Raw genomic sequence first — 17,559 nt, 5'->3', positions numbered from 1 at the left:
TTTTATGAAATATAGTATTTTTGAACGTTAATTCTTGACTTGTTCAACTGCCTACCATTTTTGTTTCGGTATTTTTAGTACTCTGATTTCCAGAAAAGATTTTTGTATAAATATTTTTTTTGTCTATAGACAAAGTGATAATCTAAGATCGCCCCTACCTTCATCTTCCGTTATAGATGTATTTTTTTTACCAGATAGATATTTATTATTCTTTTTCCTTTATTATTAAATAAATACCTAATACATTATTTATAGATAAAAGCTAATTTATTGATTTTAATATATGCATTATGTGTTTCCCAACCACTACGAATTTGTTTATTAGTGAAAGCGAACAAAAGGAGCGATTGATAATTATGCCAAGGATTTGATGCAACTTTTTAATGATTTGCATACTCTATCTCTATGCTTGAAATGATGCAACATTCCACATTTGCCCATAAAAATAATAAGGATCATGATCCCATTTCTTTTCTTTTTCTTTCTCTCTCTTTTTTTTTCTTCTTTCTTTTTTTTTCTTTTTCTTGTTTCAATTTAATAGGAGTTTATTCCCTCAACATGTCAAACCCCGACTAAAAAATGCAAAAATTGTTAGACCAAACGTTGTGACTAAGATTCAAATCCCAACTCCTCCATTTATATTTGTAAATTTTCAATTACAATTCTCATTTCGTCTATTTATATATAAAAAATCACTTTCCTTGTTCCCCAAATAAAAGATACACTTTCTGTTAAATGTCTGCACTCACTTATATTAAAAAAGGATAAACAAACAATTTATATTTATTAAAAAACTCGACGTCATAAAACTTCAACAACAAAAAATATAAAACACGGTTCAGTAAAAAACATACTAAAAAAACTAAAAAATATTTTAGAAGTATTTGTGCTACCTTTAAAAAAGAAGTAACTTTTAATGATTGAGCTACAAAATTTAACCACTGCTTGGCAGATGCATTTGAACAAGTCAGGATTCACTAGGGAGAACATTGAAGAAATGATAAACCTCATCTTCATCAATGACACCTACCTCTGTTGAACAAACAGAGCAGCAGACTTGCTTTATTGTTTCATTACTAGTTGAAATTGCATCGCTCCCATCAAATCCTTCATTCCTTCTATTTCTTTTTTTTGATCTCGATCTTGAGCTACTTTGTATCGGAACTTGTTTATCCTCAATCTTGCAGTTTGAAACAAATATTGCTCTGTATTGGGTCAAATATTTCTCATGCCTGCAAGACAGACACTAATGAAGTCACAACCCACAACATAGTTATACTAGTACTAATTCCCATGACCAAAATCAGCATTTATGTGTTTTATTTGAATTTTTGTTTTCTGAGGGGGACAAAAATAAATAAGACAGCAAAAAAACCCATCATAGACTTCTAAAGTCCTCGTGGAATAAAAACCAGCAGAATTTGTTTTTAGGTTTCAACTTCGAACCTCAGATCTATACTTTGGTTAAGAAAACTTAGTTAGTATTTTAAAAAAAAGGTATAGACACAAGCTTGCATCCTGAATAATGTTCACGTCTCACGTATCTTATGGAGTCAGACTAAAACCTAAAGTAATAATAACCTAGGAATACACTTTTTTTTTTTTAAGTCTGGAGTATCTCCTTAAATGCACCCTATCATGAAGTGAACAACAGAATATGAAGACTGATAAAGTTGAAATACAATTATCCAAGAAGACAACAGCCAAAATCTTTCCGGGAGGAGTTTTCGTTGTTTCGAAGATGAAAATGTTTTGTTTCATTAACAATGATCAGACAAAACAAATGGACATATTAAATCAGGAAACTTGAACAACAAGCAGTATTTTACATTGGTACTCTTTTTTTCATTTGAAACAATAAAAAAATGGAAACGAACAATCTGTTTTGTTCTGTTCTCTTTTTTTCAGTTTGGGTTCTTAAGAGACAAGCTAAGGTACTCTTAGATAACATATCAAGACACTATAAGATATTTTCATATAATCTGAGAGCAATCACAAGCAACTTACTACTGTTCTGATCGAATTTAAAATAATTGGGTCATGCAGTTTACCAATTTAAATGTGTAATAGCATAAACATATTTAGTACAATAGTTCTCGTAACTCATGAGAACAATCAAATGTGACCGTAAAACCATATTAACCAATAATATGTGTACGTATGAATGCATGCGAAAGAGCATAAAATACAGTAGTTTGCATATATAAATATCAGCGTATACCTTTGACATTCTAGGCAGAGTGTGGTGAAGCAAGCAGGGCAGGAAAGCACTGCATCAGATCGTCCATGTTTTTTTTTATGAATCCACTTTTCATCCTTATCATCAAGTTCAGGATCATAAAATTCTGGTTTGGTCGAGTAGTCAATCTCGTCGTCATCAGACACTGGTATTTATACCAAATAAACAAAAATTAGATGGTTAACACAACACAATACAAGATCAAACATTTCATATGCTGCTAGAAACTTATAGCCAATAAACAAAGGATAGCAATCTACCAGTTAAATGACTATTTAGAATTCTTTTTTTTTTTTTGTACATTGGGATTATGGAGCTTATAGAACGTAGTTATAAACGAAGGGATAAATAACACATGGAAATGAAACATTTAGAAAGACCAGGAAATTTAGAGGGGCAGAAGAGAATTATATTACATTATCAATTTGCAAAAATATGTATATGGAGTTCATAGACATTGCATTGCAAATTTGTGAATAAAACCTTTATTTGGGGAAAAGCATACTTTTCTAAACCAAGTTCCTTCAACACAATAGCACCGACACAAACACCGGATCCGACGACACCAACGCTCACACGTCGTCGGCACAGATAATAATTATTATTTATTAGAGAATGGATTAATTGAATGTAATCACATGTAGTGGTGCTGTGTTAGTGTTGTACACAGACACATGTAAGACACGTCGGACACCGAACACACCTTCGATCAGATGTGTCGGTGCTACATAGGGGGTTTGCCAATAAATCAACAGTGCATTTAGCTAAACTACAGGGTAAATAGTTTCTAACAATTAAGAATTTGTTACCACATAAACTGTTAATTTGACATTTATTAACTACTACTAAACCCAAACTATTAAGATAAATAAACAGAAACATTATTAAATTAAAAAAAATCTCAATCATCAAGTCCAACATTTACATTTACATTTTGATTGGAAGATAAGTTCAAATTGTGAGAAGCATCATATTAATAACAATTTTCCAAGTATTTTTCTTCTCTTCAAATTTCAAAACAAACAAAAAAGGGATTATTGAAGAACTTAAAAAGTGAACTTTGCAAGTAGTATGATGATGATGAAGTTGATTACCTATTTGTTCTGAATTGGCGGGTGATTTGGAGTCTCCTTCTTCCATCTTTGCCTCTCGTAATTTTCTACGACACAGAGAAACGAATTGAATCTTCACCGAATTTCTGGGTCGGATATGTATAGAACTTTTGAAGCCCACATGGATATAAGATTGAAGAATTATTGGGCCCCTTGTCAACCATCTCAAATCAAGTGTCCTTTTGAGTTTTACACGATTATTAAAAAAATTATGTTAATTTTAATGGTAAAATATGTTTTATTTACTAAAATATTTTTATTATTTATAGTTTATAGGAGTAGTTAAATAATTGGAATGTATTTGGGAATCCAGCTTGCTTGGAGACAAGGTTTCCACAATCTTCAAGTGGAAAATGACTCAAAAACATTGGTTGACATGATTACAAGGAAAGTTGAAATTAATGAGAACTCACCTACCTTGATACGCCGCATACAATACCTGTTAAAGTTGAACTGACAGTGCATTTCAATCATACCTGGCGGGAGGGAAATAAAAGTGCTGATTGGATGACTAATTTTAGCTTCTCTTTGGACTATTTTAACTTTCATGTTATGGAGACTCCTCCTAGTGGGATCTTAAGTCTCATTTTTGATGACTTTTCTAGGGCTTACATGCCTAGAAATATTCGTGTAACTCATTAGTGTTTTTTCGTTTTTGGGTGTAAGCCCTCTTTTACAACAACAACAACAACCAAGCCTTATCCCACTAAGTGGGGTTGGCTACATGGATCAAATGACGCCATGATGTTCTATCATACACCAAATTTGGATCCAACTCATTGACCTCTAAATCCCTTCTAATGGTTTTTCTAATAGTTTTCCTAGGTCTTCCTCTACCTCTTTTAACTTGACTCTCCTCCATTTGATCTACTCTTCTTACCACGACATCTACGGGTCTTCTCTCTACATGCCCAAACCATCTAAGCCTATTTTCTACCAACTTTTCTACTATAGGTGCTACCCTCACTCTCTCTAATGGTGTCATTCCTAATCATATCATGTCTAGTCTTACCACTCATCTAACGCAACATCCTCATATCTACTACACTTACTTGATTCTCATGTTGACTCTTAACCACCCAACACTCCGTACCATACAACAACGCCGGTCGGACTACTGTCCGATAGAACTTTCATTTCAACTTAAGGGGTACTTTCTTATCGAACAAAACACCTGAGACTCTTCTCTATTTCCACCACCCAGCTTGAATACGATGGCTTACATCTGCTTCTATTTCTCCGTCATTTTGTACGAAGGACCCAAGATATTTAAACCGTGTAACTTGGGGTATGATATGATCTCCAACTTTCACCTCCAAGGTAGACCTACTTCTCCTTCCGCTGAAGTTACATTCCATATACTCCGTCTTGCTTTTACTCAAGCGGAATCCATACGCTTCTAAGGCTTGCCTCCAGGTCTCTAGCCTCCCGTTCACTTCCTCCCTCGACTCACCCACCAAGACTACATCATCTGCAAAAAGCATACATCTCGGTGCTAACTCTTGGATGTGTTCCGTCAATACATCCAAAACTAAAGTAAAAAGATATGGACTTAGGGTTGACCCTTGGCGTAAGCCCTCTTTTACTACCACAAAAAAAAAAAGAGAAAAGAGGACACAAAATTTAAGACGGAGGAAGTAGTATCCAAGTTCAATAGATGATTGAAACATGATTCGATTTGTTTTTTTTTTAATTTTTTATAAAAAATTTGTAGTCTGATTTTTTTCACTACTAAGTTTTCATTGTCATCGTTAGTAATCAATGAAAACAAAATGCTTGATCTGTTCATCAATTTCATTAATTGTTGAGGAGAGTTTGATAAAGTTAATCAATACAAAATCTTTAAATGTCTCCTCTCATTTGATTTTTTTTTTTTTATAGTTTCAAATAGTTTATCGAAAAAATCTACACAATATAGAAAAGTTGAAAATTACTAATTAAAATAGGTGTTCTATTCTAACACATCAATTGTATTTCCGATTTTCACCGTTCAATACTATATCTACTCAAAGTCACATCGTACGGAGATATAAAGTTGACTTGGTGGTTGAATGAGAGTTGAAAAGTTGAGTAATAGGTAGATGATATGATTCTCCTATACAATACTATTTTAAAAGTGTTTTACTTTTTTTAGAGTTTTATTTAAATCAGAAATTGATTAGGGGCGGACTTTAGGATAAATCACAAGTATTATTGATTGGTACTTAGTACTAGATTCGACTTTAATTTCTAATTGGTAAGTCAACACTTTAATTTCCTACTACTTCCAATTGGATCCAGGTTTGATTGACATCCAATTTTAGGCAGTATATATTTTCCTAAAAAAATTACTTGGAATTCAAGAAATTTCAATAAATGGAACTATCACATTTTCACTTACACATTGTTTGAAATTTGCAGAATTGTGATACATTTTGGGCTGATAAAAACATTAAAGAGTATTTAGTGTTTACAAACACTCCTTTCTTCATTATGCTTTCTGTAGATTCATCTTTTTTTTTAGATGTTTCTTCATTCTCTATGGGATGACTTTGAAAAAAGCTAATTCATTCTCTGAAGTTCCCAACGTGATTTTGTCCTTCGTTTGCCTTTTGTTAGGCTGAAAAATACATGTCTATTTGAATACAAGTCAATTGGAAAAGGAATTACTTATTACGAATGGTGTTATCATTCTTCAATCTGTTTTACTCTCAATCTCAGCTCAATGATAACTCTGACATATAGGTAACTGAGAGTGTAAAAGCCACCCAAAATGGAACAATCATTGTGTACGGTGTAGCTGATTTGTAACACCTCGATTGCCAGAATGAGGAGGCCATTGTGAATGGTTTTTGGTATTGTGCTGAGTGATTTTTCTGCATATCAATCACACAGAAAGATATAAGCATGCTTGTATTTTGAATGGGAGATGAAATATATAAGAGTTCTATAATTAAGAAAAGAAGTTCTAACATTAAATTTGTCAAAAATGTGTGTTACTTTTCTATAATTACTCTTACAATTATTGATATCATGGGATAAAGAAATCTCAAAAGAGGGTTTTATAACAAGGGAAGGGAGGAGTATTGTACAATGCTAACTCACCAATATTGTCAAAGAGATTGCAATCATTCTCACAAATGCATGCATGAGCTGAAAATGGCACCTGCAAAAAGCCCTGAAAGGGCATAAAGGCAGACACCTTTGTTCATTTTTAGTTTAATTTTTAGGTCTGTTCCTGTTGACTTCTTTTTTTGGGGTGGGGGAGGAGGTGACTTTTTACCTTCAGCTCACTAGGAAATGCACTCAAGGATTTGTGAAAGCTTCGTTGAATTAGTTCATTATATAAGATCGTCAAAGTCACCAACCTTGTAATGGTTCCTTGATTATTATACAATACAAGTTTAAAATATGAGAAGGCAGTATTTAATTATTGTATTTCGGTTGTTTGGCTGTTCTTGCGCTGCAATAAATTATGCAACATTTAGTCAAACAAACCATAGCAATTAGCACACACGGTTTTAATATTAGCACTATAGATATATGTTGGCTTAATTGCTATTTTCGTCCCTTAACTAATTTTTTGGTATCGCTTTGATCCTATAATTAATAAAAAGTCCGTTTGAGTTCTTTAAATATGTCTTCGTTACATAAATTGGTCCCTTCCGTTAATTTTATTAAAAAAACGTTAACTCAAGCACACATGTCATTTTCGCATTGGTTGGAATTTATATTCATCTTCTTCCAACTCACCTTCATCTTCTTCAACAAATCTTCATAAAACCTTCATACAAACCCAGAAGATTTTTTTTTTTTTTACCTTTATCATATGAAATCCAAATCTAAACACTTTATTTTTTTCTCTTTTTCTTCATCTTCTTCCATCATCTTTTCATCATCATCAAAAACATCTTCATCAATAAAATTTCCAAGAAACACAAAAAATCAAAATAAAATAAAATTAAGTCTTATTCTTTAATGACTACACCATCAACACACACTTTTTCTTTATTGTATTTTCCCATCAAAACCATTTTGTAACAATAGGCAAACTTTCTCAATCACAACCATGCAATCTCATCATCAAGGTTATGAACACCAATTATATGTTTTGTTGTTGTTCTTGTCTTGAACCCCAATTTTCATTATTCGTTGATTTTTAACACAAACACGCAAACACAAAGCCAACATCAGCGTGCATCACAAAACCAACACACATCACACACAAATCTTCATTAACATTTTTTTTCTTCAAATTTCAACCTTCTTCCATTCTTTATTTGTTGTTCCTCTTCTTTCTTCCTCTTTGTTCCTGTTCTCTTCTTCCAATCTTTCATAAAAAAAACTCATTTTCGAATGCCAATCATTCATCATCAATAGCAATCCTTTCAAATTCCAATCTAAATCCATTTTTGGATCTAATCTAAATTCTTCCAAATCCCAATCTAAACTCATTTTGTTGTTGTTGTTGTTGTTGTGTTTTTGTTGGGGAGCAAATTTGGACCAGATTTATTGTGTTGTGTTGTTGTTGCAACTTGATTTTCTTTTCCACAAATTGAACCAAAAAGAAGGAAATTTTCTGCAGATTTTTATTTCTGCAGATTTGAATGAACAACAAAACTCATCAAATAAAACTTTACATTTATCATATGAAATCCAAATCTAAACCCTTTATCATGGTGATGGGTTTAGATCAGAAAATGAGTTTTTGTGAAAGATTGATGATGATGATGAAGGGTTTAGATTGAATTTGAAAATGATTTTTTTTTCCTCCATTTTCTGTTTCCATGCTTAAGAATCAATTTGTTTTCTTCCAATTTCAATTTCAAGGTTCGATTTTTTTTCTTCAATTTTTTGTTTTGCTGGGTTTTTTTCATGAAGGTTGATGAGGAAGAAGATGAAGAAGTTGAATGAAGGTGATGACTTGTACAAACCCTAACAGTTTTTTAATAAAATTGACGGAAGGGACCAATTTATGTAACGGAGACATATTTAAAGGACTCAAACGGACTTTTTATTAATTATGGGACCAAAGCGATACCAAAAAATAAGTTAAGGGACGAAAATAGCAATTAAGCCATATATGTTTTTTGTTTTGGTATGTCATTTTCTCTCTTGAACTTTTTGGGTGAATTTGGATAGAGGGGGTTTAGGAGAGGAAGGAAGAGGATGATTTACTTTTCAATTTTAAATTATGAACACTATGAAATGGTTTTTAAAAAGTTAACATATTAAGATGATAAACAATCATATAATACTTCAATCACACTTAATTTATTTTAAAAAAACATGTTATATAGTCCGTGATTTAAAAAAGAAAAGTAAACTCTCCCCTCCCTTCCTTTCATAAACCCTCAATCCAAACACATGTTTCATGTTTGAATGGAGAACAAAAATGAATACAAGGTTTGTTTTTTTTAAAAGAAAAATTAAGGAAGTTATAAAATGCTTTTAATTTATTTCTTTGTTAAAAATAAATTGAAGGGGGGACTTATTATCAATTGAAATGACAATAACAGCCCATATAGAAACACATCCTTAAGATGATTTAAATTTTGTCATTTAAGATTATATCTTACCATTGAACCGACATCTCATGAATAATATTTCTAAAAGAAATTAAGTGATTGAAAATTTATACTATGATCATCTCTCGTGTTACTCTTTTAATTTTCTTAAAATCTTACGTATATAGTAAATTTGTATCCCTCCAAAATTCTATAAAATCCTCTATCCAAACATAGAAGCCTTATAGGGTAATTAAACTCGATTAAAGCATATTGTTCTTGATCTTCATGAAAGGATCGAACTAGGTAAGTTATTTTGGGATAGAAGAAGTATTTATCCATAATTTTTTTTATCACTAGGAGTTGAACTCGATACTCCAAAATTTACAACGAGTAAATAGGCAATTACCCCATGAAATTGTAAGTTTCGTTAATTACCCCTCTGACATTAGCAAAACTTCAACTACCCCCTGAAATTGTACAACGTTAATTAATTTACCTCCTCCGACAAATTTTTCTGTTAATCAACATGACGTTTTGCAAATATCCCCCCCTAAAGTTTTGCACTTATGTTCAAAATACCCTCGAACTTAAAAATTTATATTTTCAAGTCTCTTGCTTATAAAATCAGGTCTCTTTGATTAACCGTCTCACTCCATTCTAAATTAGAAATCCTTTTAAAAAAAAACATCTCAAATTATAAGTGGTTTTCAATAATGATGAAACATTAATGTATTTTTTTTTTGACAAAATGTATTTTTCTTTATTATACTGTTTATTATTTATCACTCTCTTATTCTAATTCTATTAATTTTTCTTTTCATATCATTAACAAAGGGTAATTTTATAAATAACTCATAATTTATCATTTTTATACAATATTAATTATATTTTATAATTTGTGTGAAATTTTTAAAGTGATTTATAATTTAAGATGAAGGGAGTAAAATCTAAAGGGAAATCAAAATTTTCTTTCCAAGTGAATCAAGGTTTGTTTGACATCAAATTTTGGGCAGTTCTTTCTTTCCAAAACATTATACTTCGTGATCCTTAAACTAAGCTTTTAAAATACAAGAAAGTTCAATAAATGGGACTCCTCTTATTTTCATTTACACACTGCTTGGAATGTGCAGAACTATGACACATTTTTGGAGAAATACTAGTATTTTTGTTTACAAAATAAGAAAAGAGTGGTATTTTTACTATTTGTTGTTTAGATGATTTCTCTATCCTGGCTACACCTTAACCGTAAACTTTTCTTCTTTAGATGATTTTTCCATTCTCTATGGCATGATTTTGGAAAAGGCTATGTAAAGTTCCCAACATGATTTTGATCTTCCTTTGCTTTCTGTTAGGCTGAAAACGAATGCCTCTTTGAAGATAAGTCATTTGGAACAGGAATTACTTATACTGAATGTTGTTGTCAATCTTCAGTCTATTTTACTCTCAATCTCAGCTCAATGATAACTCTGACATATAGGTAACTGAGAGTGCAAAAGCCACCCAAAATGGTACAATCATTGTATAAGGTGTAGCTGATTTGTAACACCTCGAGAATAGGTAGTGCAGAAACTTGATTGCCAGAATGAGGAAGCCATTGAGAATTGTTTGTGGCATTGTGCTGAATGATTTTTCTACACAATCAAACAGAATGATATAAGCATGATTGCACTTTCTATTCTATTAAAAATTGTGTCCATTGTCTGACACCGACACATGTGATTACATTCAATAAATTCACTTTTTTCAAACTAATATTAGTTCAACTTATCATTATCCTGTCCGGTGTTCGTGTCTATGTCAATACTTGTTATATTGTAATTAAGTTGTATATATATATATATTGAGTAAAAGATGAAATTAGGATATAATACAAGGGTAAACTCACCAATATTGTCAAATAGATTGCAATCATTCTCTGCTTTATAATTCCTTGGAGTTTCAAAAATGCATGAGCTGAAAATGGCACCTGCAAAGAGCCCTGAAAGGGCATAAAGGCAAACAACTTTGTTCATGTTTAGTTTTAAGGTCTTGTCCTTTTCCTGTTTTTTTTTTTTTTTTTTTCTTTCTTTTTTCTTGTGGGGAGGGAATGTTTTAGCTTGAAGGATTTGATGAAACTTCATTTAATTTGTTCATTATATAGTAACCTCAAAGTTACAAACCTTGTACAACACTCTTTTTTGTTTGAGTCAGCCTTGAACAGCACTCTTTAAGATTAAGAATGGTTCGTTGATTACTTCAACCAAGTTAAAAAAATAAGAGAAGACCACCTGTCCAATTATTGTTCATCAAGTCAACTTGGGTATTGCGGTTGTTTGCCTGTTCTTGCGGAGCACGGTATAACTGACCAGAGTGCTTCAATAGATTATTATGCTTATGCAACATTGAGTCAAACAAAGGACAGCAAACATAGTTTCAATATTGGCCAAGAAACTATCAACAACAAAAAAATTGGCACAAAAGAAAGATGTTTTGTGTTTTGGTTTGTCTTTTTCTCATACAGGTTCTTTGCATGTTTAGATGAAGGAATTCGGAAGTGAGAGGGCATGGCTTTTTTTTTTTTTTCCTTCTAAATTGATGAAAACTATATGATCATTTCTCATGTCACTTTCAATTTTTATAAAATCTTAATTATATATCAAAATATAGACTTAACTTTTTAAAATCTCCCAAAAGCCTTTTTTATGTATTATTCAAACATCACACACCCATTTATTAGGTGTTATCTTTCTTCACTAGGAGTTTGCTCTCCCCTCTTCAAACTTTTCTCACATCCATATGTTTAGGATTATCGGCTCTAGTATGACATGTCACGCCTGTTATTTACAACCGTTATGTTGCACCATCGACAAGCGTTAGAATCAGACAAGATACAGTTTTGTAATTTGTAATGTGGGTAGATAGATAGGCTAAAAACAAAATTTGAAATGATTACTTGACTAAAAATATATTTAGCCAGTCATTTGTTTGCTACCATGTTGAGTTTGTCCTTTGACCCATTGTGACTTTTGAATCTTCTATTCCTGAGATCCGTTCATTGCAAATCATGTTGCAATCAAAATTGATAAAATCTTGAAAGAATTTTGTCACGACAATTACTAGGGAGAGAGAAAATGTCACATGTAGTTCACGGTGGACAGATGTTCAAAAGTTGCTCAAAACTTCAACGAAAATCAGCATTGCCACCTTTGAGTAAAAAAATTAAGGTTCTCCAAGCTTTTACAGTTACGGCTGTAACCTAATGACAAATATAAATTACAAGGAGAAGTAATAATACTATGACCTTCAACTAACCACCATTCTAGTTGTTGTTTTAATTTTAAATAATCTATCAAAAATCATTTAAATGATTTTTAAAATATTAATCTATCACAGATCATATGAAACACTTCCCCAGCCAATAAGTCACTTTTTGGTCATACCCCCTTGTCAATAAAACAGAAGCAAATCAGAGACCATAAAACAGCAGAGGAAACTAAAACAAAGAAGCGTCCTCATGACATATGACTCTTTGGTCACATACCCTAGTGATTCGTCGTCCTACATCTACTACAATTTCCATTCTCTTGATCCTTGCTAATGAGATGCAAGTCTGTGGCATGCCAATTCTAGCCAAAGATGATATCGGGGAAGCAAATCAGAGACCATAAAACAGAAGAGGAAACTAAAACAAAGAAGCGTCCTCATGACGTACGACTCTATGGTCACATACCCTAGTGATTCGTCATACATACTCGTCCCTATCCTACGTCTACTACAATTTCCATTCTCTTGATTCTTGCAAATGAGATGCAAGTCCGTGGCATGCCAATTCTAGCCAAATATGATAATGGAGCAGCAAATCAGAGACCATAAAACAGAAGAGGAAACTAAAACAAAGAAGTGTGTTCGTGACCTATGGCTCTTTGGTGGCATACCCTAGTGATTCATCCTACATACTCTTCCGCATCCTCCATCTACTACAATTCCCATTCTCTTGATCCTTGCTAATTCTCTTGATGGAATCTTGTGGCATACCAATTCTTGCCAAACAGAAACCAACAAAGGAGATAGGAAATAATTAGATGAAAAAGAGAGGAAACGGAACATCCACTCAACAGACATCCTACCTAGCATAGCATCTACAACCATCAACAACAGTAGTAGTTCCGGGGAGATACCTCTTGAAATTGACCAAGATTCAAGCCATTAATCCAGACCACTTATTTTTCAATTACTAACAAATCCAGTGTTAAAATCACCACCCACAATAGAAAACCTGGTGCATCTTAAAGGCGGAAATTAATTACTACTTTTTGTCTAACTGCCATTTTCACCACGAAAAAACTCATCATTTGTGTTTCCTAATCAATTAAACTAACAATTTACCTGGATCACTCATTTATCATCATGGTTGACCACCGACGGTCAACAAATATCAATACCACCGATGATTCCAAATTGCAACCTAATACAATGACTAGTAACGTTGCAAAAAAGAAGAGCGGATACAGGATGACAATCAACATTGAATGATTGGTGAAGATGATCTGTACACAAAAACAGTGAAAATCTACTATCAACACTGGACAGCAATACCTAAAATCTCAAAAACTGTACTGTCACAAAATACCTTATTTCATCTATCCACTAGATTGGAAAAACAACCTTTAATTGGACAAAGTTACTAGCCGAGGATGACAATATATCCTTACAAGAACATCTATAAACATAACAATGCAAGTAAAATATTCACGACACCCCTGAGCTGCAAAAGATGGTTCCCAGCTTCAAACACCAAATAATACCTGCAGAAATAATTATTTCAATCTTCAATTAAATTCCTTTCAATTCACTAACTGATGTTTTATTTCTATTCATTTGCCTTAAATAAAACAAAGAAAGGAAAACAATTTTACACAAAAGTGAAGACTCCAGAAATAAAGGAAATACCCAGAACTTGATAACTAAGCATAGAAAGACTGATTCAAATCTCAGATGCACTTTAGCTTATTAACACTTAATATAATGATAGCTACAAAACGAGAATATACATGATAATTTTGAAAATGTATAACAAATCAACTTACTAATTCGCATATCAGCATGACTATTCACGCTCCATAAGAATGCAAAAATTCAATTTACACTGGGACTGCAAGTAATAGAACAACTAACGAAACACCAAGAAAGTATATAAACTATAATACAAGACTAGACTTACATCCGATGTGGTTTACTGAACGTCAGAATGTATAAGAATGAATCCAAACACTTTTTAACAGCACTCAAAAATACGATCAAAGTAAATCAAAGTAAACAGACGAATGAATCCGCATAATTTTAACAGCACTCAGAAAGAGTAACAAAGTACGTCAATGAAACAAAATAAAAAATGAATATAGTTGATTATTTCGTACTGACTACAAAATGTTAAGTTTGCACACTAAACAAACAAAAGATTCAATCCTAATCATTGTTGTGTCGAATTGCAGCCATGATGGATTCAGTGCCATATTATATCAGTCATCTTACCACCATTGATCGAACAAAATATTTATGCCAGCCCCCATAACCCTGACCTAACTCCTAAATCCTAATCAAAATATAATGTATCTGAACTGATTATTATAAAATAACAACAAAAATCATCACATAAAACCAACTTAACAAGGATTAATACCTATCTAGATACTTACAACTTTCAATCCAAATCTTCTTGCCTATTTCCAAATCCCCTTTCACCAGAGTCTTGAGCAGAGTCGCCTGAACCAAAAGGATACCGCAGAGATATTCTGAAAGTCCTGTGGACAGGCCTATTTCCTCCTCCACCACCACTACCACCACCACCAGTACTGTTACCACCAACAACAGACCTCAACCCATCACCACTGTTATCATCCCTACCCCGGTTCTCATAATCAGCATCATCAGTAGGCAATTCATGTCGACAAACAGGGCAAGAGTTATGCAATTCAAGCCATGGAAGCAAGCAATCATCATGATAAACATGCTTACAAGGCATTTGCTTCACCTGCATACCTTTCTCAAACTCATCCTGACAAACAGCACATTGATTCAACTCCGAGCTCAACAACGCATCATCAACAGTTACCGTTGGAAGATTCTTAACAGCCTCTTTCGATGCCGGCGGTGTTCCGTAACGGTTAGGATCATTCTCTGCGAGCTGCTGAATCAATTGCTCGAAGCCAGCACCGAGGAAGTAATCGCCAAGGTTAGAGGGAACACGAAACCCAGGTTCGGATTCAGAAGGATTATTGATCTCGAATTGAATGTTTGCACCGTCGGCGTGAAGGCCGTTGAGATGATTCTGAAGGAAAGCGAATGGGTCGAAACTGTCGGAATCGGGTCGGGTCCGGGAAACGGAAGCAGAATTAAGGAGTAATGGGAGAAGAGCGAAGGGATGGAATGGGAATTCGGAATCTGAATCGGAGGAATGATCTTGATGATGGTTGAAGCGGAAAATCACGTTAGGGTTAGGGTTAGGTTCGGGTTGTTCACATTCTTCGAGAAAACCTTGGAAGCAAATTGGGCAGAAAGGTTCGGAATCATCGTCGGTGCAGGTAACTCTCCGACTGCATACGTGGCAGAAAAAAAACTTACCTCCACCGCCGTCGCCGCCAGAAGACATGATCGTGACTCAAATCAACAATTTCACAGTAACTTGGCTAATGCCAGGTTTTTTGGTTTCCAACGGAGCTTTGTGGATTGCTTTTTAGACCCCCACAATATCTCTTTAGGCACCCTAAAACTACAAAAATACCCTTAATAATACATCCGGTAGACCGGTACTTAGCTACATGATGTGCATTTTTTAAATTTGACTTTGTTTACCGAACATGTTATTTACAAAAATGTAATAATTTTATGACTAACTACACAAAGTTAAAGGGAAAATGCAATTCAATTTTTTTTTTTGTTACAAAAAGTGTAATTCAATTGAGATAACATAATACTCCCTCCGGTCCTTATTATAAGAAAAAGTTGACCTTTTAGATTCATTGTGTAAGTGATGTATCTAGTCTATATTTATAACAAGATACATTAATTATTCTATGAACCAAAAAAGTCAATTGTTTTTTATAATAAGGACCGGAGGGAGTATATAAAATATATAAAGCACATTAAAAGTACCTCATAAGCAATTAGAAAAGGTGCAACATGCTTCTCTTGAAAGTTGAAACCATCATAACATCAGAAACCTTTAATCCATCTGCATTTATATCAAAGAAAAAAAAAAGTGCAGGAAAAAAAATTCAATTGAGACAAACACGAACAAGCATCTTACATATCTTTAGGTTATATACATTACATGAACTCAGGTAAAGTCATTCAGACACATATTGGCAATTATTGCATGCACACACCAAACACTAAACATATTTAGCGAGAAGTATCTGAAGCATTGATATTAGAAATCGTGCTTGGGCCTAACACAATCCCACAAAACCGGCTTGTGAGGTGAGGATTGCTCACTTATAAACAAATTGTCAGACAAACTCCTAACTGATGTGGGACTCTTAACACACCCCCTCACGCTCAGGATTGCACATCTGAAGCGTGAACATAAATGACGGGTGGCCCGATAACGGAAACCTAATAATAGGTGGCCCAAAGAATCGTGAAGAGGCTCTGATACCATATTAGAAATCGTGGTTGGGCCTAACACAACCCCACAAAATCGGCTTGTGAGGTGAGGATTGCCCTCACTTATAAACAAATTGTCAGACCAACTCCTTGTGAAAAACGTTCTTTGAGTTCGTTCCAAACATCAATTGCGTTATCCAGAAAAACAATACTTTGCGCAATTGAAGTTTCAACAGAATTCATGATCCAGGAGTGGATTAACATGTTGCAGCGGTTCCACGCCTTGAAACTAGGATCAAACTCCATGGGAACCGGAATGGATCCATCAACGAAATCGAATTTGTTCTTCGCTCCCAACGCTCTTCACATCGAACGAGCCCAAGAATGGTAATTTGAATGCGTAAGAACGGGAGTAATCGCAACGGAGGAAGGTCCGTCAGAAGAGTGAACATAGTAAACACTACCGGGTTGTTGAGAAGGATCGGTAACAAGAGGAGCACCGCCGTTGGCCGCGCCGTTAACGGCGGTGTTGTTGCGAACCATCGCGAACAGGGAGAAGATAAAACGAAAAGCGAAACAAAGAACAAAAGAAAGATAACGATGTGCAACAGAGCTTAGAAAAGCTCTGATACCATATTAGAAATCGTGGTTAGGCCTAACACAACCCCACAAAACCGGCTTGTGAGGTGAGGATTGCCCTCACTTATAAACAAATTGTCAGACCAACTCCTAACCGATGTGGGACTCTTAACACACCCCCTTACACTTAGGATTGCACATCTGAAGCGTGAACATAAATGACGGGTGGCCCGATAACGGAAACCTGATAACAGGTGGCCCAAAGAATCGTGAAGAGGCTTTGATACCATATTAGAAATGGTGGTTGGGCCTAACACAACCCCACAAAACCGGCTTGTGAGGTGAGGATTGCCCTCACTTATAAACAAATTGTCAGACCAACTCCTAACCGATGTGGGACTCTTAACAATTGATTACTTTCATTTGGTTGAACAATGCTTGTTTTGATATGCAAACATCTACTTCATTCTCTCAGCTGCAAGACTGCTTTGGAGCAATTGTTCACTTTTTGTGAAGTAGACAGCCAAAAGGTGCTTGGAACATACTAAGAAACACA

General features: G+C 34.0%; 2 protein-coding genes across 3 annotated transcripts; both read right to left on the bottom strand.

Moving 5' to 3' along the window:
• Positions 1–854: 854 nt before the first annotated feature.
• Positions 855–3,504, bottom strand: LOC11423878 (E2F-associated phosphoprotein). The gene is made up of 3 exons (XM_003592677.4): positions 3,334–3,504; positions 2,222–2,384; positions 855–1,232 (listed from the first exon to the last, which is right to left on the bottom strand). The coding sequence occupies exons 1-3, from the start codon at positions 3,377–3,379 to the stop codon at positions 968–970; spliced, it is 474 nt and encodes a 157-aa protein (XP_003592725.1). The 5' UTR covers positions 3,380–3,504; the 3' UTR covers positions 855–967.
• Positions 3,505–13,325: 9,821 nt separating this feature from the next.
• Positions 13,326–15,568, bottom strand: LOC11424671 (E3 ubiquitin-protein ligase RING1). 2 transcript variants are annotated; one of them, XM_003592673.4, is made up of 2 exons: positions 14,500–15,568; positions 13,326–13,624 (listed from the first exon to the last, which is right to left on the bottom strand). In XM_003592673.4, the coding sequence occupies exon 1, from the start codon at positions 15,466–15,468 to the stop codon at positions 14,521–14,523; it is 948 nt and encodes a 315-aa protein (XP_003592721.1). In that variant the 5' UTR covers positions 15,469–15,568; the 3' UTR covers positions 13,326–13,624; positions 14,500–14,520. The 2 variants fall into 2 exon arrangements, with proteins under 2 accessions (XP_003592721.1, XP_024628331.1); XM_024772563.2 differs by having other exon boundaries at positions 14,516–15,566.
• Positions 15,569–17,559: the final 1,991 nt, after the last annotated feature.

Source organism: Medicago truncatula, chromosome 1 (genome assembly GCF_003473485.1).
Source record: "Medicago truncatula cultivar Jemalong A17 chromosome 1, MtrunA17r5.0-ANR, whole genome shotgun sequence".
In the NCBI taxonomy this organism is placed as follows: Eukaryota; Viridiplantae; Streptophyta; class Magnoliopsida; order Fabales; family Fabaceae; genus Medicago; species Medicago truncatula.
Note: the sequence above shows the minus strand (reverse complement) of the source record. Positions and strands in the feature narration are given on the sequence as shown.

Bases quoted from the DNA above. Each gene is read 5' to 3' on its own strand.
- LOC11424671 (XM_003592673.4), bottom strand. From the start codon at position 15,468: ATGTCTTCTGGCGGCGACGGCGGTGGAGGTAAGTTTTTTTTCTGCCAC.
- LOC11423878 (XM_003592677.4), bottom strand. From the start codon at position 3,379: ATGGAAGAAGGAGACTCCAAATCACCCGCCAATTCAGAACAAATAG. The intron at 2,385-3,333 runs GTAATCAACTTC...TATAAATACCAG, and splicing joins CGCCAATTCAGAACAAATAG to TGTCTGATGACGACGAGATT. The intron at 1,233-2,221 runs GTATACGCTGAT...TCTGTCTTGCAG, and splicing joins CTCTGCCTAGAATGTCAAAG to GCATGAGAAATATTTGACCC.